Raw genomic sequence first — 26,405 nt, forward strand, 5'->3', positions numbered from 1 at the left:
CACTTAATAAAAATACACACACACACACATTTTGTGTGTCAAACAGGTGGGCATCAGCTTCTATCTGAAGACTCATCATCAGAAAGTGATCACTGCTCATTGGTAGATGAAAGCAGCACTTTGGCAGTGCTTGCACTTCACTCTAAGTAATGTATCCCCATATTCTGCGTCTGTTGTTTTTGTCTGTTCTGTGTGTTTCTCTCTAAATATTGATCTGATTATCTCCCTGCAATACAGCAGAGCTGAGTGTGATGTTCATTTTTGACTTGTGGTGTGAACAGTGGTAAACACAGGCATTCATATTCAAGACCCTGAGATGAGTTCAGCTGATTAGAGCATGGTGCTAACAACATCAAGGTCGTGGTTTAAATCCCTGTATGGGCCATTTACTAAAGAGTTGGACTCAATGATCCTTGTGGGTCCCTTCCAAATCAGAATATTCTGTGAAGAATTAAGTCTTCTATTTGTAAATTAGGTTTTTGAAGTCAAGAGTTTCCTTTGGGTATTCCTGCAATGGCTAATGCATTCAAATGTAGTGACATCAGGGCCCTCTATATTTTTTCATGTCTTTCTACCAGCATGAGGGTTTGAGGTCTGTCACTATCAGATTTGTGCAGACACTGATCAAACTGAGAAAGTTGCCTTTCCTACCAGAGGAGGGACAGCAAGGCTGGAAACAAAACCTGGCAAAGCTGTGGTAGTACTGAGCAGCCAAGCTGTTTCATTGGGCAGTAGAAAATATGGGTTCATATGGTTGTGATGCTTATCTGCTCTAGCAAGCTAACAGTTAAAGCAAGGTTGCAGCCAGACCACCAGGACTGGAGCGAATTCTTTCCCTTGCTTAGTGAAACCCATAGAGGCTCTCATTATGCTACTTATGTGGCATTAGTCTGCATGTCAGCAGGATCCCCACCATCCAAATCTTCAGTGAGGAAAGGCTTACATTTCTCTCTCTGCAGCAGTTGCCAACACATGTCTTTGCTGGTGTTGGCAGCTGGCTGAGTCTGGGGCAGAGGGGTGGGGAGGCACAAGGACAACAGGATTTTCATGCTGTTTGACAGACCTACTGAACTGTGTCTGGGTTTCAGATTAACTCTGTAAGCAGGTGGGACATTTCCTAGAAGTGGTAACATCATGTGTTCAGTTGGCTGGGTGAGGAGGATCCAGGAAGGTGGTCCATGACTTGGTAGGGCACTAGATATTTATTTGTAAAAATCTTCTGTCTCTAAAACAGAAGCAATGTGGACAGCAGCAACGCGTATTTTTCAACATTCACCTCCTCTGCTGTGCAAATCTGGGCAATCTTACCTGAGAAGAAACCTCTCCATACAGAAAGAGAGAAGGGACAGTTTCTGTGTTTTGTCTTTCTTTTTGCTGCCTCCAGCAGCAAGGTCATTGGGGCATGAACCTTGCACTTCAAGATACGTGGCATGTGTTCACTCCAGGTGTGCCATGAAGTTAGTGCACCTTGAACTGCTAGTCTGGACTCAAACCAGAGGTGAAAAGCTGTGTTTTGTGACTGTCAGCTTCTTCACTAGGAAATATCCTGCTCTTATTGTCAGCAGATCTAACATGGGGGGATAGAGATTTGGAGACTGAAGTGTCCCTATGGAGCCTGCAAGTTTGCACTGTGCTCTGTTAACTTTGCTGCTGTGGTATTGGAAACACCACCTGCCAGGGCAATCCCACTGGCTTAGATAATTTAATATTTGTAACAGATAGTGTTACACCCAGAATATCAGAAATATTGTACAGGTTGGCCCAGGATTGGTATTCCTCCCCAAACTTCCCTTTTAAATGCAACCAGAAAAGAAAAATCTTTGGGAACTAAAACAGCACCTTTACATTCTTGCCTCTCTTTTTACAGTTTGTCATTATATGGTTCTAATATTAAAGACAGGGATTGGGAGGAATGGCTGCAGACAATAGTTGAAAGGGCTTTATAACCCCTTTGCAGGTTTTTTCATTATCCCACATCTTCCTCCTTGAGGTTAGACCCTGAAGGAGAGACACTCCCAGCCAAATCATCCCTGCTTGCTGCCATGCACTTGCTGCTCCTGCAGCACACCTCACACACGTCCGTGGGGGTTTGCACACACGTGCAATGAGAGGGGATTTAAAGCTGGTGTCAAACAAAAGGAGTTTGTGCAACCCGGAGCTGCAGCCCCAGCTTTCAGGTTGTCATAGTATCTGCCAACAGCTGTTTCCAATTGACTCTTACTGTGCATATATCCCTGTAGTTTATTCCCCCTTTGTTTACACTAAACCGTCATGTCCTTTAAAGTAAAATAGCTGCATGGGTTGGGTTTTCTTTCCCTCCCCTACTCAAATGTTTTTGTTTTACTAACACTGTGTTAGAAGGGGTCAGGCAGAGCTCATATTTCATATGGTCCAACAAGCCAAAACCTAGCAAGAATGAGAAATAGATGTCTCTTGCTTGCTTTTGCAGAGAGACTGCCGCATGGCAGGCGGAAAAGAGATGAAAATTGAATTGCTAGTGGATTTTTGCCGACATCTTACAAATTCATAAACCTTCCTCCTCCATCTCATCTCTATTTCCATAAAAAGATATCTCTTTCAACTACTTGATAGTAGCATCTTTTAGTTTTCCTGCACAGAAAGGATTTAATTGTCTTTGTTTGATAGATCTAAAACAAAGCTCTGTTCCATAGGCCATCTTCAAAGGCTTGAAAAAACGTAAGATGAGTTTATCTCACAGTACTGCCAGTAGGCCATAGTTCAATCAGGACATGGAACCACACGCTTGTGGTGAGTTCAGGCACCCACCAGCTTCAAATTTAGCTCTCTTAATGGCGGTTAAAACATACAGTTATTTTTGTCACGCTGGAAATCTGCTGTCTCTCATGAGTTTCCTGATGTTTTCAGTTTCCACCAGGCTGGAGTTTTGTTGTCAGACTTTTGTGATCTGGAAGAGTCATCCCAGATCCCCATGTTTCCCTGCTTTCACCTGGCAGCTGGAAATTTCTCTGACCTCTCTCACCACTATGGCTTCTCCCTGCCTGCATTACTTAAGAAATGGATAATATTTTTGATGCTTTGTTCTTGTAGTGCCATTTCTTTAAAAAAGAATTCTTGCAGAACATGCCCAAGATTTGTATTGTTTACTGTCTTGCTCTGTGAAATGCTCTGGAGAGATTCAGTTCTTTGAGACATCTTGCTTGGAAGACGGCTGAATGTATACTTATGGACATTATTTTGCATGAATTCCAGCAAAATAATTATGTCAGTGTTCTTCTGAATAATGTGATGTGTTTGTTGTTCCTTTGGCTCAGTGAGTCAGCAGTAACCTTCTCAAGAGGCTGGAAACAGTAGGAGTGTTAGCAAAATGTCATAGTAGCAGAAGGCAGAATCTGACTACACAATAACAGTTTTAAGTGCGAATGTGACAGTAGACAGGTACTAGCCATTTACCAAGTGTTTGTGGCTTTGTCAATTCAAACATCAGTAAGGGAAAAATAAAAAGGCTTGGGCAGAATTTCCAATGAGAATACGGAAGAGATGAAGTATTTTTCTCACATCACTGTACCTCCTCAGTGCTTTTAAACTCTTTCAATTGACACATTAAGGGGACAAGCTATTCAGCCAATGTCAGTCTCCGTGTACCTGCCCCAGTCCCTGTGTGCCTTTCTGCCATGTGACAATTCAGTGTTCACCCTTGTTTTAAGGTAAATTTGAAGTAGTGTGATATTCTGGGATACAGATCATATCTTGATACAGAAACAGCTGGTTGGACTCAGCATTCCTGTTCCTCAGTGTGCTGTATTGAAAAACATTGGTCAATAACCAGTGCCTGCTGGGGTCCTGGAGAGATTTTTTGTGTTTAAATAAAAGTCCACAATAAATGGCTTTACCTGCTATGCTCAGGATGATACTCCAAGACAAACTGAACATGTTAGTCAGTGCCATCCTGTCTGAGATCACAGCTAGGAACCCAAAGGTAGAGTTGTGATAAAAGATGAACCACTGATGAATGGATATCTCGTGGCAATTTGGGGATTCCCATATTTGGTCCTGCTTTGCTTCTCTTGGCTCAGAAAGATAGTCATCCCCATATCCTTTTTGAAAGGTAATTGAGAGTGTTGGAATGCAAAGTTGCTTGGTTACTCATGAGCTTTTGCTGAAGGAGAACAAGAAAAGAAAAGCCTGTTTCTTTCTGTACTTGCCCGAATACTTTCACAATGATGATCTGAAAAGGCACTAGTGGATTTTTTTTTCCAAACATGTTGATATAATGGTGTAAAATTTACCTGGTAAAATGTCCCAGCAGCTGTACTACAAAGGTTAAAGCACTGCTGTCTTCACTGATGAGTGGGCAACTGTGATAAGAGGATGTGGAAAGAGTGGCTGCATCTTTCTGTCTTCTGGCTGAATGTGCAGTTTGACCAGCCTGACTCCTGAATGCTGCTTCTGAGAGGAGACCTTTATGGGATAGTGACAATCAGTATTCCCAAAAGGTAGATATTGAAAAGCCTGCAGTTTGGGAGTTGTACAGAGCCTTAGGAGAGCTCAGGAGTTAGAGAAGGCTTGTGTCTCAGTCACAAAGTTCAGGAATGAACTAACTAGTAGCCTGTGTGAAATGACTTGTGGAGATGGAGTATTCTGAAATCAATAAAAGCTAAGATTTGGGTGAGCTGTACAAACTGGCCTTAGGACGTAGCTAAGTATCAATCAGTGCCTGTCACTGTCACAGCTACAACTGTTGGCATCTGTTGGAAGCACCGTAGTTCAGTAGGACGTATAAAATGTCCTTGATACATGATAATTAGTCCTCTTCTCCAAGGTAAAAGGAACAATAGGTCTGTGATCCCTGTGGTATGGGAGCTTAACATAGCTGCAACAAAACTCCATTTCTCTGTTAGTGCGAAAGTATGCTTGCTTTCAAAAGCTAAGAAAGATCCAAGGAACAAGTCCGTAAAGTAACTCACTTTTTCCTTGGAGGGGGAGATGGTTAATGAGTGGCAAGCATTTTGCTTTGATTCATGGGAGGGAGAAATGGAGGGGGGAGGTTACTGTGAGTTAAATCAATGGGTATATTTAAGGAGAAAAAATGAGCCAGCACTGGATGTCTGTAAGGGAAGTTGATGTAAAACTGCAACATGTCTCCCAGGCATGTTCCGAGTCAGGCTGCCGGCGTTCTCGAAGAGGACGAAACAATAAACCACTTGATGTCTGCAAGTGAAGCTGGTGTTAAATCAGTCGAGGTGTCCTGGGGAGATTAGTGATGAATTACTCTGCAGAGTCAATAGAGATTATTTATGACGCCAGAGGGGATAGAGGGAAGCAGGCTAAGTACCATATCAGAAGTTATTTGGTACTTGTTGAGCTTTAACATTGCTTGAAGATGACTCAAGCAGTTGGATTTCCATACACTGCCACCAGATGTACGGGTGAGGGAAGAAGGAGGGAGTATTCTCAGTAAAGATCCTTTTCCTTCCTCATCTGACCAGTGTAAGGCTCCTGTTGAACAAAAACAGGCAGTATCTGTGCTATGAATGAATGTGCTGCAGCTGAGGAAAGGGGCACTGTATTTTCTTCTGGTCGCATTTACTTCCTGTGTCGTGATCCCAGGATACATGATTTCAAGAAGTCTAAGGCAGAGGGAATACGACTTGAATTGTATGCTGTTCCAAATTGAGTTTCCTCCAGAAGCTGGAGGAAGAGTGCCTGGATCTGCAAAGCTTGTAAGAAAGTCATCGCAGCTTTCCAATTGATACCAAAATGTAGTTTCCATAGTGTAAATTTTTGGGCCATAATTCCACTTTAATTTTGCTGTCTCTATTATATGAGTTTTAGGCTCTGGGGGATGCCTCTTTTCAGTTTTAAATGGAAAGATTTTACGCATCTGCTTTAGGTTCTTCTTTAATCAGTTCACCTGTTTCTGTTTAAAAGCAGCACATCTGTTTCACATTACTGCTGGCCATCTTTAAGATCTGCTGCATGGCTGGGCATGAGTTTTGAAAATACAAGAAGAATCACTTGATTAACAATTCTTTGGCCAGTTATTCAGACAGTTTTTAAGTGGGAAGATCTGTGTTTTGTTTCATTGTTGCTTTTGAAAGGCATCCTGTCCTAGAAGAAGAACAAGCCCATTTTGGGAATGTAAGATTGTTCTGCTGTAAATCCTTCCATACTAGTAATGAGGTTGGTAATAATCTAGGATGCACACCTGCAGGCACCATGACCCTGCTGCAGTCCTGTAAGTGACCAAGCTAAACTGCTTCTCAGCAGGGGACTGGCAAGCTTTCTGCTTTTCTCTACTGTGGGCTAGACCATTCAAACCAGATGTTTTCCTGCTGGTGGCTGGCAGGGCACAGAATCATCCAAGAAATCAAAGTATTTGTATAACTCTCTGTCCTTGGGGCTCTCAATTATTTTTGTGCAGAAGATGTTTTCAAGTGTATATAGTGCTGATGAATTGCAGCAGAGGAGCTTGGAATCCTTGGGCTTCTGGACAGAACAGCAAGATCAGTGGTAATATATGCAACACTGTTGTGTTGATGTACCTCAAACCTGCTTATTTGGTCCTGTTTACGGTATCCCCAAACACACACAGAGGTACTTCCACCATGTAAGGGGTGGTCAGTGAGTAATTGCTCGAGTTATTTGCATGGAAAGCACATGAAATGCATCCTCATTATTTTTAAATTCAGTGAAAGTAGCAACAAACCCCCTCCAACCTGGTGTTAATGGGTTGCTTTATTTCATTCCCTCTGTGTGCCTGTGTTACAAGTTAAGTCTAATCTGAAGACTGCAGATTCTGGAAAATGCAAAGGTGCTTTCTAAAGAAAAAATAATCAACAAAATGTAGCACTTTAAAAACTTCAGGCACTGAATTGTTTGGACGTGTGTGTATGTGTCTCCTAGGGACCAGGCCCACAGCCACCAGTTTCAGCCCTTCTCTGGTCACAGTGTTTGATCAGTTCAGGGTCGTGTACCCATGGACTTTACAATTCACTATTTAAGCCAAAAGTAACCCTTGCATTTTCTGATTGAGGCTGTAGAGCTTTATGCAGAACCTCATGTACTGAAGTTTGGTTTTTTGACCCAGAGTCAAACTAATGACCTGAAATAAAAAGTTTCCAACCTTTATAATTGTAAAACTATTAATCCTTATATCTCATCTGAGCATGACCCAATTATGTAACTTTTCTGGAAATTCAGTACTTTATCTTGCTTAGCAGGTATCAGTAGTCCCTCCTTGTGGAAGGGTGACATTATGACCAACTTGGAGCACAATAAGAGCAATTAGTTCAGAGATGTAATACTTACAAGATTTCAAATGTCTGTTGATTCATATTTTAGTTTCCAGCTGTTGGTTATATTGAGCAATATTAAAATATTTAAAGTTTCTTAGATGTAGTAATATTTCCTGTCTGTAAAAATAAAGCTTTTTCTTTTGCTTTTACCTAGTTCCAAGAATATTCTATCCAAATGGCAATGTGAAATTTCAACATGGAACTTCCTAGCATTGAAGATTAAAACATTTTGTCTCATGCATCAGTCTGTCTCTTATTTAAATTTGCATTTTCTCATTCTACTGTTAATTAATTATATTGATAGTAGAAGGCCCATGGAGACTGTAGACTTAACTCTTCAAATATTTCTTTTTACACTCTACTGTTTCAGTCCCAAAACTGAGGTTTTCTTGTGGATAGCTTTTCCTTTATGGTTCACTTCAGTATTCCTTACTCTCCTGAAATGACTGAGTATCATGGATTGGGGTTGGTATATTTCTTTGTTGACATCTTTTCTGAGAACCACCAAGTTCATTTCAAGTATCCATCAAGCAACATCTTCATAATCAAAAATCTTGACTCCTCCTAATCTGCCCTGGATTTCAAGGGGAGACTTTGAGATTTTTCTTTATTGATTCTGTGTTCAGTTGTAGCTGATGACTCCTACTCATTGTACACAGAATGACAGGAGGAGGTGGTAAGGAGAGTTTAATCTTAGTACCTCAGATAACATTAAAAAGCTCTTGTTGTTAGACCTTGTTTCACACTGGATATGAAACATGGATATGCAGATGCTGTCTGTTCCTCTGCCATTGCTGACAGTGTGAACTTACCTAGCACAAGCAGTTTTCTTGCAAGAAAACCCTTTCTCTGTAAGGCAGTTTTCAGTCCCATTATTTTTTACTCTGGGAGATGCTTTAATATTCACAAGTCAGAGTGCTACATGAGCTCACAGTCAGAAGTCACATGGACATGAAGGGTTTTACTATAGCAAAAGACCTTAATGAGGGAGGTATCCGGTATGGGGGAACTTGGAAGCACTTTTAATCTGTGAGGATTTGATTGTTATTAATCACCATCTAATTTTTGATGTGTGTTTGATTATCTGAAGAGGATAAAAATATATTATCCATAAAACCCCTGTCTTTAGAACTGATTTGTTCTTCTTACTGAATATTCTAGAATAGCAACTTCACAGCAGAGCTTGCTGTGGTTGTTTCATGCCTGTTTAGTGCAGCGTTTCAGGCTTCCTACTTTCTGAATTGTCGGAGTCGCTTAAACTTTGCACTAATGGTACAATGTTGATACTTTTGAAAGGTTGAAGCTGTCTAATGAAGAAATCAGACAAGCAATCTTGAAGATGGATGAACAAGAAGACCTAGCGAAAGATATGCTCGAGCAGGTGAGAAAGACGAAAGTCAGATATAACTTACTTTTAGATCCTTCTCTGCCTTTTCTCAAGTGCATATGTGTACTGGCACTGCCGGCTTTTCTGCAGATCAGAACTTGGTCCTGTCATGTCAATGGAGCTGCACATGAGAGCATGAGAAAAGTATTTTTCCCAATGTTGTCAGCTATACCTCTGTCATGTAACTGTTTCTCTTCTGGTGCAAAATTTGCATGATTACAGGTAGTATGAGGTTTCTTTTTATGTTCTCTCTTTTCCATGATGTTCCCCATCGCTGCTTTTTCCTAGTGATTATTTTTTGTTGCTGTTGTTGTCATTTTCTCTTTTCTTTTTCTTCATCTCCCTTCTTTACCTGCCTTTTCTGTTGGGAAGTGCCAGGAACCAGGCCATGTAGGTCAATGGTTAGAGCCAGGACTAGAAGGGATCTCGCAGGAACATTAGAAGGGGAGCCAGGGACTTCCATCCCCAACACCTGGTTGACTGTATAACTTGTGAAGAAAAAACCCCCACAATTACACCACCATTGCCAAATTTCAACTTATAGAAGGTGACAGATGATACTTTGACCAAAGAGTCACATGATAAAGTTCCTTAGGTGTGTGCAAAGCATTTATAATCATAAACTGTCTAATAAATGTGATTCCTTATTTCTGTGCAGTCATAGTATTTAATCATGCACAAAAAGCTTTTCCATCTTGGAAATTTATAGCCTACTTGTCATGTTATGTGGCTGACTACAGCTGCTCCAGAAGTCACTGCAAACTTCTGATGCTCCACACCTTTGAATATCACATATTTGGGGAGTGCAATAAAGTATTAACAAGTGGTAAAAGGCAGAGTGCTTGATATGCCTTGTGAGCCACTCTTGTGGGTGTGAGCTGAGGCTGTGTGCAGGGCAGTATTTATAACCTTACTAAAGCACAACTACCACCAGATATGTCAAAAATCTGTCAAAGTATGAGCTTTTAAGGTCAGCATATGAATAGCAGCCAGTGTCAGATGCATATGCAGTTGCTTGGTTATTGTTTATTGTTTCAGCAGTGTAGGACATACCCGAGAGAGATAGATGAGGCTTTGTGTGTACTCTACGATAGGCACGATGGGTACTTCACTCTGTTTGGGACACATCCTGCTCTTGTTTGCACCAATCTAAACTCCAAGTAGTGCTCTGGGAATCAAGTTCTCTCTGTACTTCCCCTTGGGTGAGTTGCAGTAGCAGCTTGGCCTTTAGGATTTTGAAATGGGAAATTCCCCACAGAATTAAAAATTAATTCTAATGGGGTCAGTGAAGGATAAAGACAGAACAGCAAGCAAAGGTTTAGAAGAGGTCAATTTTGTAGACACAGCTGCACTTTTTTGAAGTTATGGTCACACGGCTGAGTCAATGTAATGCTTCCCAGTGGTAGCAGAGAAATCTGAGGGCTCTCTCTCCACCAGGGTTTGTTTGTACCCCTCTGACCGTCTCTCATTTTCCTTGGATCTCACATCTCAGTGTTTGGTTTGTGTCTCTCACTCTAGCTACTGAAGTTCGTTCCTGAAAAGAGCGATACTGACCTGTTGGAGGAGCACAAACACGAAATCGAGCGCATGGCCCGGGCGGATCGGTTCCTCTTTGAAATGAGCAGGTCTGTTTGATACGTTGTGGGAGAGTGCATACAGGACTTCTTGGAAGCAGCTGTAATTGTTATTGAAAATGGATCATCTGGCACTTACGGGGGAATGTGCAAGATTGTGGGCCAGCATTATACCCTGTGTTTGCCAGAAGCCTGTAATTGTTACAAATATTTCTGTTCATGACACAAACTTTATTGACAAGAAGCACTCTCCGTGCATAAGGGCCTGTGCCCTGACGACAAGCAGAAATCTGCCTCCTCTGCCTAACTTTGTTCACAAAAAGGAATGCAGATCCAAGTACCAGATGTAGTGTAGCCAGGGGTCAGGATTTCATATCGATCCCTTTTTCTGTTAAGCTATCTCATCCCCTCATCCTCCGACCCTCTTCCTTGTTCCAGCTTTGCTACACCCCTGATGAGGATTAACATTTTGTTCTGCTAATTGAGGTGTAGCTGGCATCTCCCGTGACTCCTATATTTTGAATGTAGTGGGAATTCTTCCAGCTCCTTTTCAGTTGAGAGCAAAACATGACTTGAGGTCCACCATTTTCATAACAAGGTTGATTATGTGGTGTTTTATGTTTGAACTATGTCCATATCCCGTGCCTTGACTTTGTGGGACTGAACATTCAACCATTAGATTAGGTAGGGAGCGTACTGGCCCTGGGCTTCAAGAGCTCCAATTCAGTGTTGTCTTTCCTCTGCCCTTCATGCAGGATTGACCACTATCAGCAGCGGCTGCAAGCATTATTCTTTAAGAAGAAGTTTCCAGAGAGGCTGGCAGAAGCAAAACCAAAAGTGGAAGGTATGGTTAATAAAGCTTTTCCTAAGAGTTGGGCAGAGGGGCAGGGAAGGTGAAGAGAGGCTTGTCTTCAAAGGAGATGCTGTTACATGCATGCTATGTATGTGAGCCCAAGGCATGTCACATCCTAAGACATTAGTTCTGTCTGACACTCTTCTTTCACCCATTGGCTTAATAAAGTCAGTTTCATGATTGTTACACTGTAAATATGACCTGACAAATATGACAGCATGCTGTGCTGAGCTGCCAGAAACTTTCACAGCCTTTCTGTGCAGGTCAGTGTTCTCTTCTCACCCTCAAGTCCTTGCACCTTCCCTCTTCCAGGGGAACTTAGAACAGATACTTCAGGACACTGATACTCTGGGAATGTGTAACCGAGAAGCAGGGGAGGTGTATGGCTTCTGTACCACATCCATAGTTATTGCAGAGAAGAAGTGAGTGTATTCTACTCTGCATTTTCAGAAGAGCCTTCCCTCAAGCTGTCCCTCTGTTCTCACTGGCTGTGGTTTTAGAGTGTGAGGTAACAGCAGTACAGCCTTGGTCCTATGTTCAGAGGAGCTTTCCACAAGTTTGATGCAGTGCATTTTCCTTCCAGTTATCCTCATTCTGGGGCTGTGTGGGTGCAGGAAGGACAGTACACAGTGTTGCAGCATTTACTGTGCAAATGGTATTCAGGGTATTTCAAATTATGGGCTCAAGCATGTTAAAAACAGCCACTGTGCAATAACTTCTTGTTCTTTTTTCTCTCTCTTCAAGCCATTCTTCTGGCATCCAAAGAACTCATCCGGAGCAAGCGTTTGAGGCAGCTCTTGGAGGTAGTTCTTGCCTTTGGGAATTACATGAACAAGGGCCAAAGGGGAAGTGCTTATGGCTTCAAAGTCTCCAGCCTGAACAAAATTGCGGACACCAAATCCAGCATAGACAGGTAGGGTAAAAGGCCTCAAATATGTCAGTTACTGTGCTGCTGCATCTCTCAGCATAGCAGTGAAAATGGGGTTTTGTTTGGTTTTTGCTCTTTAGGCAATTGAAAATAAGGTCTTGTTAGGCATTTAAGTAGTGTTTTAAACTCTTAAAGATTCTTCAGCAATTAAGACCAGCTACTAACACAGCAATCAAATTTTGCTGTTTCTCTGGATAATGCACGTCTGTTGTTGGATTGCATTTCTGCAACCGTATGCATAGATGACAAAACATATTTCACAAAAACTGAAATAAGTTTGAGGAGCAGAAGGATTTCTATGGAATTTGCTCTTTCTACCAAAGTTTCATGGCCATGGTTTTGCAAAAAGAAAGAGCACACACACACACACAAAAAATCTGAGCACAATTTTTCATCTCCTGTGAAACATGGCATGTTTCTGATGCAGGAACTTTCACAAACTTTTTCTCCACAAACACCACTAATGAAACCACAAGACATAACTCAGAGAGACTGATCCTGGTTGTATCTAGGGCAGATAAGGAAAACAGCTGGTTTGGGAATGTGGAGCATTGACATGGACTGCAGGTCCTTATAGTCACTCTATTTTTTGCCCCATATCCCCATACTAGTTCTGGAAATTAATCCAGCTGGGACTGGGCAGGGAGTATGACTTTTGGACTCCAGCAACATTAAGGTTTTCCTTGGAGATCTCTTATGCAGGGTCTCACTAACTTGCACCTTCCTTGAATTTTAATTTTATGCTGAGACCATAGTTGTGGTTAAATTACTTCAGGCTGTGACAGAATAAATGATGGCAGTAAAATATCATAAGAAATTCATCCCTACCTAATAGAGTTTGAACTAAAAGAGTACTGTTCTGACTACCAAAATGTCCTTTTCTGTATTCCAAGGCTAACACTTGTATAGCTAATGTTGAACTCTTTTTTTGCCTTAATGTAGCTTGGCTTGATTTTTCCATATATTAAATGTCCTGTGCAGATTCTGTTCTCTCACCATTTCCCAGCTCCCAGGTGAAGCAGTGGCCATGTGCCATCTTCCCTGTCAGTTAACCGCATAACACCCACCTAAAGCACCTGTTGTGGCTGTCTGTTCTCTTTACAGAGATGTAGAAATCCTCATTTAGTTTACAAATTTCCTTAAAGCTTCTCCTGCATCTCAATTCTGTCTGCTCCTACTTGGGCTGCCATTGGTTTTGTCTTAGTGAGCCTGACTATTACACATAAGCTCAGCTGTTTCATTACTGCAGTAGTTTTCTTAGCAGCTTTTCCAATCTTCAGGAACTTTTTTCTATTCTTAGTCACCTCTCGGGGGTTTTTTTCCCCCACATTGCCCCTAAAGACAGCTTGCTTCTCCCTTAAAAGTTATGTTTCATTAGTACTATTAGTTGTTTATTCTCTGAAGTATCTGGTGAAAAATATTATACTGTGTTACGCAATTTTTCTCTTCTATTACACCATCTACACGGATGGAAGCATGCTGGTGTTTCCAGAATCAATTAGGATACAGTACTGCTTGAGGTTTTATGAAGGATGGTTTGTAAAGGACCATTTCAGTCCTTTGTACTTTTCTTTCAGTAGCACAGCTGCTAACTACTGGTACATTGTTTATTTTGTTCAAACAAGCACAATTCCTACCCAAATATTTTTCAATGATTTGTGACAATTCTTTCATCGTCCTTTCCTTCTTGTGACCATCTTCCTTCTCATTTCTACCTTCTGTTTTTGTTTTCTTTAGGAACATTACACTCTTGCACTACTTAATTATGATCTTTGAAAAGAATTATCCAGATATCCTAGATATCCAATCTGAGTTGCAGCATCTCCCAGAAGCAGCAAAAGTCAAGTAAGTCTAGTGCTATTACTTCTCAGAGCTGGATTTCCCAGCAATTTTTGTTAACTTAGTTATCATCATTTTTCTTCATTTCTGTCTTCTAAACACATGGCCAGCCTTACAATTGTAATGCCTTTGTTGTAGATAACTGAATTGATAGCTTTATTCAGATATGCCTGTATGTACTTTATTTCTGAATCAGACATTCTAACTAGGCTGGCTCTTGTTTGTAATTCACTCACCATATTCTATGGTTGTTCATCTGAGTGTGCTATTTTTTCTGGGTAATTGCAGGTTTGTTTCTAAGATAGGGTCAATTAGACACAGAGGCTACAGTAAGTCTTTTTCAGGAAGATTGTTCAAACTTTTGCAGAGATCAGTCTGGCGCAGAAATATGGAAAGCATCATACTTTCTGCAAAAACAGTCCATTTCTGGAAGTGTTTGTGAAAAATGAATACAGAAGCATCCCCCAAAATACTAACTTTTTTATCTCTTTCCAAAGAACTGCTCAAAAAATATTATGCATATTATTCACCCAGATATGACCCAGTGTGTAAGGAACTAGTCCAACTAACAAAAGACAAGTGAAAAATGAATGTATTTTCACACTTAAAAGGCATTTATTAAAGCTTTAGTGGTGTTTTTGAGATGTAAGCTACTACTCCCCAGATGTTTGGAGGGGATGCCTGTTGACTCACGTACTTGCTAGTTATCTGGAAATTAAAGACTTACTTTGCTCACAAGTCTTAGGAAAAAAAACAACTTATGTTTATATATGATGAACAGAAATTCAGTGTAACATTTGTGTCTAGGGAAGCATGTATAAACATTAACAGTACATTTCTATGCTCAGTTACAGTGTAAGCTAGCCCAGACTACCATATGGTAGAAGTGCAGATGGAAAAAACAATGTTTGGACTGTGAGGGAGAAAAAAAAATCACATGTAAATGTACTGCTAATGGGATTTAGTAGTTATGTGGTGTAAGAATCAAATGTAGAAATAATCTGAGACTCCAGTGATGTGTGTGCTGAAGCTGTGCTCCTTGTTTATGTGTCAGCTGATCACTGCAGGCTGGCTGTGTGGCATGCGCTCCTGGTTGAAGGGTCAGGCTCAGCTTGCAGGGCAGATGTTCTGAGGGCAAGCGCCCCTTCCCTTCCCAGGAAAATCCCAGTCTCCAGAGTGACCACAGGCAAGCAGGGTCTGCCTCATCTTACATCTCATACAAAGAGTAGCACAGAGCATCAGCAGATGCCCTTCCCCTGGTTTGGAGTCATCTGGCATGGCTGGTGCCAGAGGCCGGATACCAGACATGATAGGCCAGTGGTCTGTGCTGCTGCACAGTTCCTGTGCCCCTGTGTAACACTGCTCTTTTTGTTTTGTCTGCTCTGTGTCTGTCTCCTGTGCAGCCTGGTAGAGCTGGAGAAGGAAGTCAACAACATAAAGACTGGATTGAAAGCTGTTGAAACTGTAAGTATCTGAAGGTTTCTGAAGTGCCACACTTACAATCTCTCTCAGAATCAGGGGCCCTATATATTTTATGATAAGATGGAGTGGGCTTTCTTTTTTCATTCCTTTCCATTCCATTCCAGAATGCATTAACCAAGAAAAAACAAATAAAAGCTTCTCATGTGAAGCTCCTGCTGATGATCTTAGCAGAGTTAAGGCTAATGAAAAGCTTGTTTGATCTCAACCTGGAAAGTAAAAGGACAGTTTGACAAATGGCATGGATTGAAAGAAGAAATAAAATTCATGCTCTTTCTTACTGAGGGATGCATGGCTGCTGAGCAAGTGTTTCACATGCCTCTTGGAGTGGTAGTAAGCAGGTAGTGCTCTGTTATAAGCAACCCTAACCTCTATCCTAAGCACTCCTTGGGAAGGCAAAGAGAAGGATAGAAACTAGTTAAAGATGAAGCAGCTGAACTGGCAACCAAGCAACAATGGTGGAGTTTTTCCTGCTACTAATGAAGGCCAGTTGCTGGAAATTGCATTGGGTGATTTCTGTGTAAGGATTACCTATTTACAAGGGACTAACACAGGGCCTTCCAGTCGTTCTCATTCCCCATGAGACAAGACAGTGATGAGTTCATTTTTCTTTCACATGACCTGAATTTGCTTTTGCCTCTTGGGTAGAGGAAGGTATCTTTGTCCTGTCAGCAGCTCCCAGGGTGTCTGGCTATTGCACTGGCTATTAACCAGTGATCTTCCTGAGGAAAAAAAACAAACACAAAAAACCCAACAAAATTCCCAACCGTATTTCTGGATTGTTGGGGTAAGGGACAATACAGAAATGAAAAGAAATACTGCTCTATACATGGAGTACAGTGTTTGGGAATTAAAAGCACCTGTAAAGGGAGGGCTGACATGGAGTTCATGACATGAAGAGAGGCCCAGTTTTTGGCTGGGACAGACAATTCCCCCCCTCTGAAATGTGAGTAGCTAATTCTGTTTTGCTTTCTTTCATCAGATTATTTGTCCTTTTGCCTTAACAGCTGATTTTTCTTCTCATTTCTGTACATGGGTTCCATGGGCAACCTCTCCTTCCCAAACAATCACCATCTTCCTGCCTCAGTCTTCTTCCTGCCATGGTATTTTTCTTCTGAGGCTGCCAGCACCTCCCAGTCTGCTTGCTCAGTTTGTGGTTTTCTGGCGTGTAAAAAGCAGCACTATAGCAACAATAGAAGATCACTGTCAGGTGGACGGGGGAGGAGGGGAAGGTGTGATTCTTGATTCTATTCCAGTGTGTTCTCACCACAGCCTTGGCTCCAGTGACTGGTGTTTCTTCAAGGCCCCTTAAGAATAGAAAGCTAAAAATAGTTTCACAGTCAGATGTTCTTAAAGGTACTATGAGCCGTTTGGCTTCCTGGATTTGCAGCTCACTTCTTTGTGAAAATAAGATACATTCATTTTTGAGACATTCATGCAGCTATTGCATTTGTGTAGGATGCTTCCAGAAGGACAGATAAGTAATTGAAGGGAATTTTGTCAGCAGAGCCCTTCTCTCACACAGCAAGGAGATCATAACCACCACTTGAGAAATGATTACTGTGGCTGAATCATTTCATCCCCCTAGAGAACCAGCAGCCCAGCCCACCAGGGCCAGTTCCAGCCTCTGTTGTGCTACTATGATTAGTAGAGACCATTTCTAGAAGATGCAGAGGAATTTGTTATTCTGTGGTGTCACTCTCTGGCTTATTACATAGTCGTACTGGTTACTTGTGTGGGTTTGAAGTTTTGGGGGTTTTTTTGCATTTTGAGATAATTATTCTGCAGGGAAGAAATGAATTTGAAATTGAAGAGCCAACCACCTAATCTTAATTTTACTTAGAAAAATACTGCTCTCCAGTAAGAGTCCCAAATGCCATAGCTTTCAACAGTGAGTAAGATGACAGAATTGTACGATTCACTTTCCAGAGAAAGGGGGAAGGAGAGAGTGGAGCAACTTTCAGCTAAAATAAGCTTCAAGATTAGAATGGAAGAGAGTAGCTGAAAAAAGTATGCATAATGCTTAGAAGCATGTGAAGTGACATTTCTTGTATTCTTGTAAGGTTCATTTCAAAGTGATTGTAACAGACAAAATTCACTGCAAAGTTCTGAGCAGCGCTCCCAGGATTGTCCCTTGTGATGTGTTAGGAAAACCAGTGGAGAAGAGGATGTAATACAAAGCAGGGGAAGTAGCACTTCTTTATTGTGGGCTTTCTCTGGCTACCTCCTCATTGCTTTTCCTTCCCCTTTTGTGATTTGTGGTCTTTCCTTGTGGTGGTTACATTCTCTTTCCAACTCACACCAGACCAAAAGATATATCATGTCAGATTTTAGATAGTTGATGGCCAAAGTAATTCTTGGCATTCAGCAGCACCATGTGGAGCAAATCCCAAGATGTTTCTCAGCATAAATGCTTATAAACCTGGGCAGAGGTGCTTATAAACCTACCCATTTGGCTCTGAACCACTATTTTGACGACCAGTAACAGAAAGCACCTAATATGCATGGAGCTAGAATTGCAGCCCGCACAAAAATATTTTTTTCCAAAGGGAACAGAGGGTCAGATCGTAACTTGACCTGCTGCTTCATGCTGCTTTCTCTACAGAGAAAGTCAGGCTTTATCATTCCCACTGATTATTCAGCTGAGAATAAAGATGAGGCCCAGATTACAATTTCATTGTCCCCATGAGACTGTCAACAGCACACAAGCCAAGCACAGGCATGGGAGACATCCAGTCTCACTATAAATTAATAAGTTTGAGGCGCTCTCTAGCTCTCTCCATGTTTCAAGCGTGATGATTAAAGTAAGGGAAGAGATAGCTATGGGTAATCTTGGCTTAAAACAAAAAAGCTTGAGCCAGAAAGAAAGAATCATGCAATCAAATTTTTTCTTTTTGTAGGTAGCAGACAAATAGATCTTTGTTTCCCATGGTTTTACGTATTCTTTTTTCTTTTACCATGACTCTTGTTAGCACAATAGTCCCAGTTTATAACTCTGTCACTTTTATGACATCCAAGCTAATGCTTAGCAGGGGCTAACAAATGTTGCACCTGGCATCTGTCTACTCATCCTTCAGTGGGAAAACCAAATTTGATGTCCTTTTGCTGTTCACCTGGTTATTTTCAGAGAAATAAAGAGGAGATTTAGAGTACATTTTCCCAATAATACAGCATTTTGATTGACCATGGGAAGAAATGATGGAACAAAACTCTGTATTAAAATCCTAAAGCCACTTGCTACACAGAACTCTTTATCATTTGTCATTTTACATAGGAAAAAACCTGCAGCACTACATGTAGTTGATGCTTAAATTATAAAGTCACTTTACAAACTTAGCATGTTGATGGCTTTCTTGGGAGTAGTTGTTGTTTGAGGATAAGTGAAACTGTAACCAGGACCTTCCTTCATCTCACGGTGACCTCCCCTCTCTCACCTAAAAACTTCTGACTTCGTGAGAAAGTGGTTTCTAAGTTAGAGCTGTGGATGAATGTGGCAGCAGAGCATGCTCTGCAGTGAGTGAAACAGGTGGACCTTCCTGCTCCCTTGCTCATCACTGAGGAATCTTTGACACTTGCCTGTCTCTGTCTCTTACTTCTCTCCAGGAACTGGATTATCAGAAGAGACGCATGCGAGAATCAGGGGACAGGTTTGTTCCTGTGATGAGTGATTTCATCACTGTGGCCAGTTTCAGCTTCTCAGAGCTAGAAGACCTTCTCAACGAGGCTAGAGACAAGGTAAGAATTCCTTCTGAAGTGATTAGAGTTTCACCAGCTCGGTCAAAAGCCTGAATTAAAATGAAAACAGTGATTTGAGGTGCTGGGGCTGCAGTGAAACCTTAATAGACACTGAAAATTGTTTAGGCTGAAGTTTCTTATTTTTTCTAATGTGGTCTATTTCCATTTAGAACATATTTTAGGATTAAAAGAAGGACCAATGCTCTTACCCACTTCTTTCTAATCTTCCTTAACATTATTCTTGTGTGGCATAGAATTGCAATGGCAGTATCCGTAACAGGATACCACACCTTGCCAAGGTGTGGAAGGGAATGCCTTTTAAGCCATTGCTGAAAAAGGGGTCCTTTGTTAGTGATGGTGAGTTCGTATCTTTTTACCTTCTCCTTCTGACTGCATTCCACTCTGCTCATTCAGCTGGGGACATCTGTGCTTTCTCACTTTCCTTTAAAAATATACCTGGTAGTTTGGTGTCCTGGTTTGAGCTGGGATAGAGTTAATTTTCTTCTTAGTGGTTGCTAAAGTGCTAGACCAGCTATACTTGATCTTTTCCACTTCTCTGTTACTGGGTGTATTTCAATACAAAGATAGAAATCCCAAACATGTGTGGTTTGTCTGAAGTTCTTGGATTCTTCTTACACAACCAGAACCATGTGCGTGTTACTCTTCAGGTGCTGCTACCATAATTTTGTCCTTTCGCTGTCTGCATCTCCATTACCAGATTGGTACACCTATGGAGGTGCTCGTTCTTTGCTGATGTCTGGAGTTGGGAACTAATCCCTCTATCTCTCAGCTGGATGAAGAAGAATTTATATGAAAAGATCATAAGCATATGAAAATGTTTAGAGAAGAGCAAGTTTTAAAGTAAATTAAATGTAATGGCAAATCTGCCCTTGTTGGCTGGCATCTTAAAAGTGCTTGGCTATGTGAAGCAAATGTGTTAATTCTTTTGGATTCAATTGTTTCCACTCTGGTGTCAGTCCTTTCAGTGTTAAAGGACCTATTGCACTACTAATCAAAGCTGTGCTGTTGGATCAGTAGGCCTTAGATTTTGAAAATATAGGCTGAGGCTCTTGACAGTAAGACTCCTAATTCATCCAGATCACCTGCAGTAGTATTATTTTGTGATTCAAAAACATTTCCTTAGTGTGAAGATAAACTTGGTAACAGTGACTTGCAGCTGCAAATGCAGGAGCCACCGGCTGTCAGTGAGGGTTGTCCTGGCAAACACCAGTGGGGCAGGAGCTATTGCAACACTCAGAGGGCAAAGTTGGCCAGTCCAACCACTAAGGCTGTGGAAAAAAAAAAAAATCTGTGGAGAATAACATGACTTATTTTTTAATAGTATCATTGAATGGTTTGGATTGGAAGGGACCTTTAAGATCATCTAGTTCCAGCCTCTTCCCCCAGCCATGGGCAGGGACACCTCCCACTAGACTGGGTTTCTCCGAGCCCCCTCCAGCCTGGCCTTGAACATTTCCATTTTTCACTGTTGTCATGTTGCTTGAGAAAATTCAAACTACTTCCAGTATAGTAAGATTCACACCATACTACCTTTCTAAGCGCAAAAAAAATTTTTTACATCTTGTGACCCCACTAAATTTACAGAGAAAAACTTGGTTTTCTATGGTTTGGGGGCTTCTGTATTATGACTGGGTAAAATTTTCAACTTCATTATAGTTAGGCGCACATTTCTGGAAGGATATTCACTATGTCCATAGCTTAGAGTGCACAGTTTTGGTTTGGTGTCAAAGATGGTGGTACTCCTTTGTTTTTGGCACCTCAGGACAAAAACCCAATGCAGATTCTTTATAAGTTCAGCTGGGGGTTAAAAACCAGCAAGTGGTACATGTCCAGCACAGCAATGCAACTTTACTTGATCAGACACTTGCAGGAAAAATGCCATTCTTTTTGCTTTAAAAATAACCAGAGAAACTCCCTGCAGACAGACCACTATGTCTGGAAGTTGTTGCATGCTTTTTTAGACATAGCCAACATAAAGCACTCAACATAAAGAGATGTTTTATTTTAATGACTATAACATGCTTAGGAAACGTTACTCTACCTTCTCCTCACACACCCTTGCTATGTTTGAACACACACCATTCCAACTTCTGCTTAACCTATGGCTTTGGTTCTTCCATTGGCAAAGAGCTGCTTTTGGACTCCAGTAAGGGAACTGTCTGTCCTTACCAGTGTTGAGCTATTTCTCATGTTTGCTTCATATTATTTTGGCCCTCTCTTCTTCCTCTTTTCCCTCTTTTCTTTCTTAAAAAAGAAAAAAAAAAAAAAAAAAAAGGAAAAAGCTGGAAATTCTCAACAAACCAGATGTGCTTTGCAAAGCTTATAACATCTTCCAACCTCAATGGGCTCTCTGTGCTTGTTGAATCACAAGCTTTTTTCTTACCATGGAAACATAATGGAACTAGCCAATTAAAGGAAGAGAAGGACCAAGACATCTGATTATCCTGTTATTTTTTTGATTTCTCAAACCAAATTGAGCAAAAAACGTAGTGGGGCAGGGAGGACTTTGAAAAATATCCAAATGAGCCTAGGAAGAACAGGTTTGACTCACAGATTTATTAATAATAATGAAGCTCTAGTTTTAACAGCTGGAGTTGGTATCCTAAATATAGATGTGGCTAATTGATTACCATGAGTTAATCAGAGCCATGTTTCCTCAGCTGGGACTTAAAACAATATAAATTATCTTTTCAAATTGGGGAAGTTTTTATATTTTTTTAAACTTTTTCAATATTAGCAGAAGTAATTTCTTTAGTTATGGAAACAATCCATTACCAAGGTGTGGCACTGACCTTCTCAGCAGACAGTATTTTTCACAATCCCATGCAGTACCTTTTTGGCCTTTTTGCTTAAAGAGAACCATTCAAAGTCAGTGGCCATGGGAAGGAAGTGATATTTTAAATTTAAAGAGCCAGGTTGTCAGATGCAGGCATCCATGTTTGAAGAGGAAGCCTTGTAACTGTACTTATCTCCATGCAGTAAACAGATGGCTTGGTTAAGAACTGATTGAAAACTTAGACCAACTCTCTAAACAGGCTTTCTAGCACAGCTGGTTCTTGTTCTTATAGTGTTTTTCTCACTTTCAATACCACTTTATAAGGGAGTATATAGATTAGATCAAGGGATAATGTTTTCTGCCATTTCCCATAAACTGGACGGTTGGGGAAGGAGAAAGTGAAACTCTGCCCTGGAATCCTTCACCAGTTTTTATGTGTTTGAACAGATGAAAATTGATTTTTTTTTTTAATGTAAGAAAGAAGAGGTTGAATTTTATTAATGAATTTTTTTTCTCTGTTTCCTGTGGGGAGGCAATGAAAATGCCCAAGCAGAGGAAGAGTAACCTCCTGTTTTGAAGAACAGAAAACAGGAAATGAAAGCTTGCTGAGTGAAAACCATTTAAGGAAATAGTCATTAATGGCAGAATGCTGTGAAGCACAAAGAAATGTTACAGTCCAAGTGCCAGTTATAGGCTGTGCCTTGCAGTTGTGCATTTTGGGGACTGGTTTTCTGTAAGCGACTAGGGGAAATTAATAAGGAATGTATCAGGACAGAGACTGAGAGAGTCAAGATGAAGTAGCCTACAAAAGACACTGCCAGCCATTTGGTAAAAAAATCACATGGCTGCTCTACAGTAACTTAGAACTTCAGATGCTGCAGTGCAGGTTGGCATCTTATGTATGAGAAATGTTTAAAGCGCCTGTAACTCGATGTAACTGTTAAACTCCTGGGAGAATCCTTTAGGAGCATTTAGGCACAAGAAGAGCTGGGCCCAGCCCTCCGTGAAATTGGCAGGCCCCTTTCCATTAACTGATCTGAATTTGTCCCGTAAAGAGAAAAGACATTTATTTGATCTGCCTCAGTACTGAATTGGTGTCTTCATAAGAGCACAATCAAGAGTACTTGTCTGGCAGATACAGTTCATGTTCCATGGCTACATGGTATAATTCAGTTGCATATTGGCTCCTCCCACAACAGCAGACAGCACAGACAGCAGGAAATTTTTATCATGGCTGTTTTTCCTCCTCATAGAGCCCCATTCCTGCCTTTTCCAGAGGTCTTCTGCCACTGTTTAACATTTCATTGGCAAGCACAGCAGAGTTTGTGTGTGCTGCTGTCCTGCTTTCCCTCTCCTTGCTAAAATGGCTTTTTAAAATAAACAACTGTCTAAACGATTTGCTTTGGCAAGGGGGTAAATTCAGTGGAAAGTTTGGCAGAGGAAGCAGAACTGGCACTGAGCTCGTGAACCTGTTATATCATGGAGCTTGGGGGCCCTTATGGTGCAGAAATGAATTTTTTAATGAAAAAAGATATACTGTTCTGTGTTACAGTGAAAAACCTGCTGAAACAGAGTTTTCCATTTTGCTTTTACCCATGTCATCTGTCCCCAAATGACTTCAGGAATAAGCAAGTTTCAGCCCTTGTTCCACAATATTAGAGCACATCACAAAATTCTGGGAAGCATTTTTCATGCGTGAGGACTCAGCTACAGGTTTCACAACTGTGCACAAGAGCTGGTGTTTTTTGGCAGGGAATCTGTCCATGGAACAGTCAAGCGATCTCTACACAGTGACACAAATCCCATGAGAGCAGAAGAGAGGGCTACCCTGAGTGAGGGAAGCAGTGTCATTTTAGCCACCGTGGGTAGGCAGAAGCCTGGGCTTTGTAAACAGCTTTGTGAAGGTTGTCTGCAGCAGCTCACCGCCCCTCATTCCAGCACCAGTGCTTTGGAAAAGCACATGGTCACAGAACCAGAATTACAGAGAAGTAGAAGAAGTAATAAAGCCAGAGGGGTCTGTTGTAGTTTAAACAGTGAAAAGACAGCATGTGTCTCTTTACAATAGTGCATTACATTTGTGCAGTGCTCTACAGATGTGAACAACTGGTTTTTTGCCATTGGCTATATCTGATTAGGGGGACGACACTTTCTGTTCTGTAACGAATGGAGGACACAAGGCTCAGAAAGGAAGCATGAGTTCCCAAGCCACATCATGGGCTGAGCTGGCAGCTGAAGCTGGATCTCCTGACTTGCCTTCAGTCAGCTTTTTTGCTCAGTCAGCTTTTTTTTCCAGAGAGGGTAGAGAAAGAAGGAGAATGTTTATTTCAGTGAACTCCAGATTTTTCCTTTTGTAGTTATTTTAGGTCATCCAGCTCACAGATTTTTTGCTTTTCGTCTTTCACTACTTTACAATAAGTGATTGTGACCTCCTAAGCCCTGTGTTACAGGGCACCAAAGACAGGCTGTTCTCAGCCTCCTTGCTGCTGCTTAGAGACCACAATAACTTAGACTCATGAGTGTGTCTGGAAGGGTCCCAGGCTGCTGAGTCTTTCCAGCACAGCAACACTGTTCCTCCTTGGAGTGGCAGTGAGGAGGCAGTGGCAAAAGCCCCTCTTGCCAGTGTGACACGAACTACCTGGTGCTAGTAGTTGGGTGACAGGCCTCGTGCTGAACATTTGCAGACAACACCACCCTCTAAAGGAGACTTCCATGCATGTAGGATCCAAGAGCCCCAGGCAAGGAACCCCTGCCTTTTCAACTTCTGCTTCTTTAAGTGACTAGGAAATTCATGGAGTCAACCAGCTCATGTCTGTGTGCCCCCTTGCTCACCTTTCTGAGCGCAGGAGGAACACAGGGTGGAGGCAGTGCATTGCAAGGTGCAACAGTCGTCTCCTGTGGGCTGCCCCTGATGTCAGGCCATCAGGCTTTGCAGCAGTTAGACAAGCCTTCCTTCTAGCTGGCAGCTCTAGTCACTGCTCTTAAATTAAGCTTTACTTTCAATTTTCACAGTTAATGCAAATTAAGTGGGCAGAGATTCTAGGTAGCACATTCACTGTGAGCAATGAGCTTCAGGTGCTCTGCGTGTTCAAGGAGTGGTGGCAGTGCCTGTGCTGAAGTCTTTCTCTGGCATTTCCCTGCCTCCCTGGCTGATTGTCACACTGGAGCAAGCAAGACAAGAAAATAGAGCATATGGAGATGCTTTATCTCCCTCTGTGATATTTACAGCCAGTATTCTCTTTGCCAAAGAGCTGGTGCTGGTTCACTGTGGGTTACTGTAGACTGCTGCACTTCCCTAATATTCAAAGAGCCTATGTGTATATTATATACAGATAAAATTACAGAGAGGGGTGGGGAGAGGGTGTAGGTGTGCATACTTGCGTGTATGTCTTCAGAGGCTTCAGAGGAAAGGAGCTAAACGGAGAAGTAATCTGTTGCTGTTTCTATGTAGTGTTTCCTTCAACTCCTGCCATGTTTGGTAGCTCAAAGCAACTTGCATTTCTTCCAACACTTTTTTTCCAAGATTCTTTGGGTTTCTTTGTTTGTTTCTGGCTGAGAACACAGCCTTTTTAAAGAAAGAAAAAAGAATCTATTGCTTCAAACTGCTTTGTGGGCCTGGCAGGGATAGCAGAGAAAGGGAGATGCTAAATCTCTCAGGCTGTGCCAGAAGGAAGTTGCTTTCCTTGGAGATTTCTTCCTCCTGCAGTTGACTGGGAGACATTGTTTATGCTTTACCTGGTACAGGGCCAGAGGGGTTTATGAGACCTGCTTCCAAACTCATTTTGTGCTGGGATCAGAGCCTGAACTGTTCTTACTGTCTTTCCCATTCTGCAAGAGCACCCACATAAGGAAAGGGAGACTGGGCTGTGTTAGTATGAGCTGAATACATGCATGAGAGAGCTTGAAGACAGTCCATAGCCTGGCCTGGTAAATGTTGAGGTTTGTAAGGATGCTCTGCTGCTCTGTGGTTGTGTGCTAAAAGTGCAAGCAGGGAATGCTAGGGAAGCTGTGCGTCAGGGCACAAGCACTGTCAGGAGCGTGTTCCTGGGGCTGCCTGCTGTGGCATGGAGGTGTGTGAGGGAGGGCAGCTGGGCAGTGCACGTGTATCCTTACACAGCACTTACTGTACGTGTGTACATGCTGTTGACAGGCTATATGAGCTTGCATTTGAGTGCATTTTGGTGAGCCGTGAGATATGCTCAGGAGTGTGAGAGTGAAAAGGAGAGAGTACAACTACAGCAGGACTGATGTCCAAGAGCCGGGGGTTGCTGTGAATTTACCATATCCCCATCAGGGCTGCCCTGTGACTGAAGTCCTGCCAGTTGGCTGCCTCCATATATGTCCTACAGCCTCAAAATTTGTTTTTTAAAATAAAAACCACTTGTGATGTATTCATTCTCTTTTAAGTCTGCCCGGGAGCCCTGGCTGCTTTCTCTGCCGCTCTCTCATGCCTTGTCTGTCTATAGTCTCCTCTCTCCCGGGCAACGCCCTGACTCAGAGGACTCCAGGGAGATGGATGACATGGCAGAAGGTTTCTGA

The 26,405-nt window shown here is 41.8% G+C and overlaps 1 protein-coding gene across 6 annotated transcripts in view; it reads left to right on the forward strand.

Annotated features, from left to right (window-relative positions):
• Window positions 1–26,405, forward strand: part of DAAM2 (dishevelled associated activator of morphogenesis 2) — a 197,934-nt gene that overhangs the window by 167,052 nt on the left and 4,477 nt on the right. For all 6 annotated transcript variants that reach the window (XM_066178440.1, XM_066178438.1, XM_066178443.1 and 3 more), the window contains 7 exons: window positions 8,574–8,658; window positions 10,183–10,289; window positions 10,994–11,082; window positions 11,836–12,004; window positions 13,757–13,864; window positions 15,262–15,322; window positions 18,941–19,072. In XM_066178440.1, the coding sequence (XP_066034537.1) occupies window positions 8,574–8,658; window positions 10,183–10,289; window positions 10,994–11,082; window positions 11,836–12,004; window positions 13,757–13,864; window positions 15,262–15,322; window positions 18,941–19,072 (751 nt within the window). The remainder of the gene's footprint in view (window positions 1–8,573; window positions 8,659–10,182; window positions 10,290–10,993; window positions 11,083–11,835; window positions 12,005–13,756; window positions 13,865–15,261; window positions 15,323–18,940; window positions 19,073–26,405) is intronic.

The sequence above is a fragment of the Chamaea fasciata genome, unplaced genomic scaffold (genome assembly GCF_029207755.1).
Source record: "Chamaea fasciata isolate MVZ Bird 193981 ecotype frontalis unplaced genomic scaffold, bChaFas1.0.hap1 SCAF_3, whole genome shotgun sequence".
Classification (NCBI taxonomy): domain Eukaryota; kingdom Metazoa; phylum Chordata; class Aves; order Passeriformes; family Sylviidae; genus Chamaea; species Chamaea fasciata.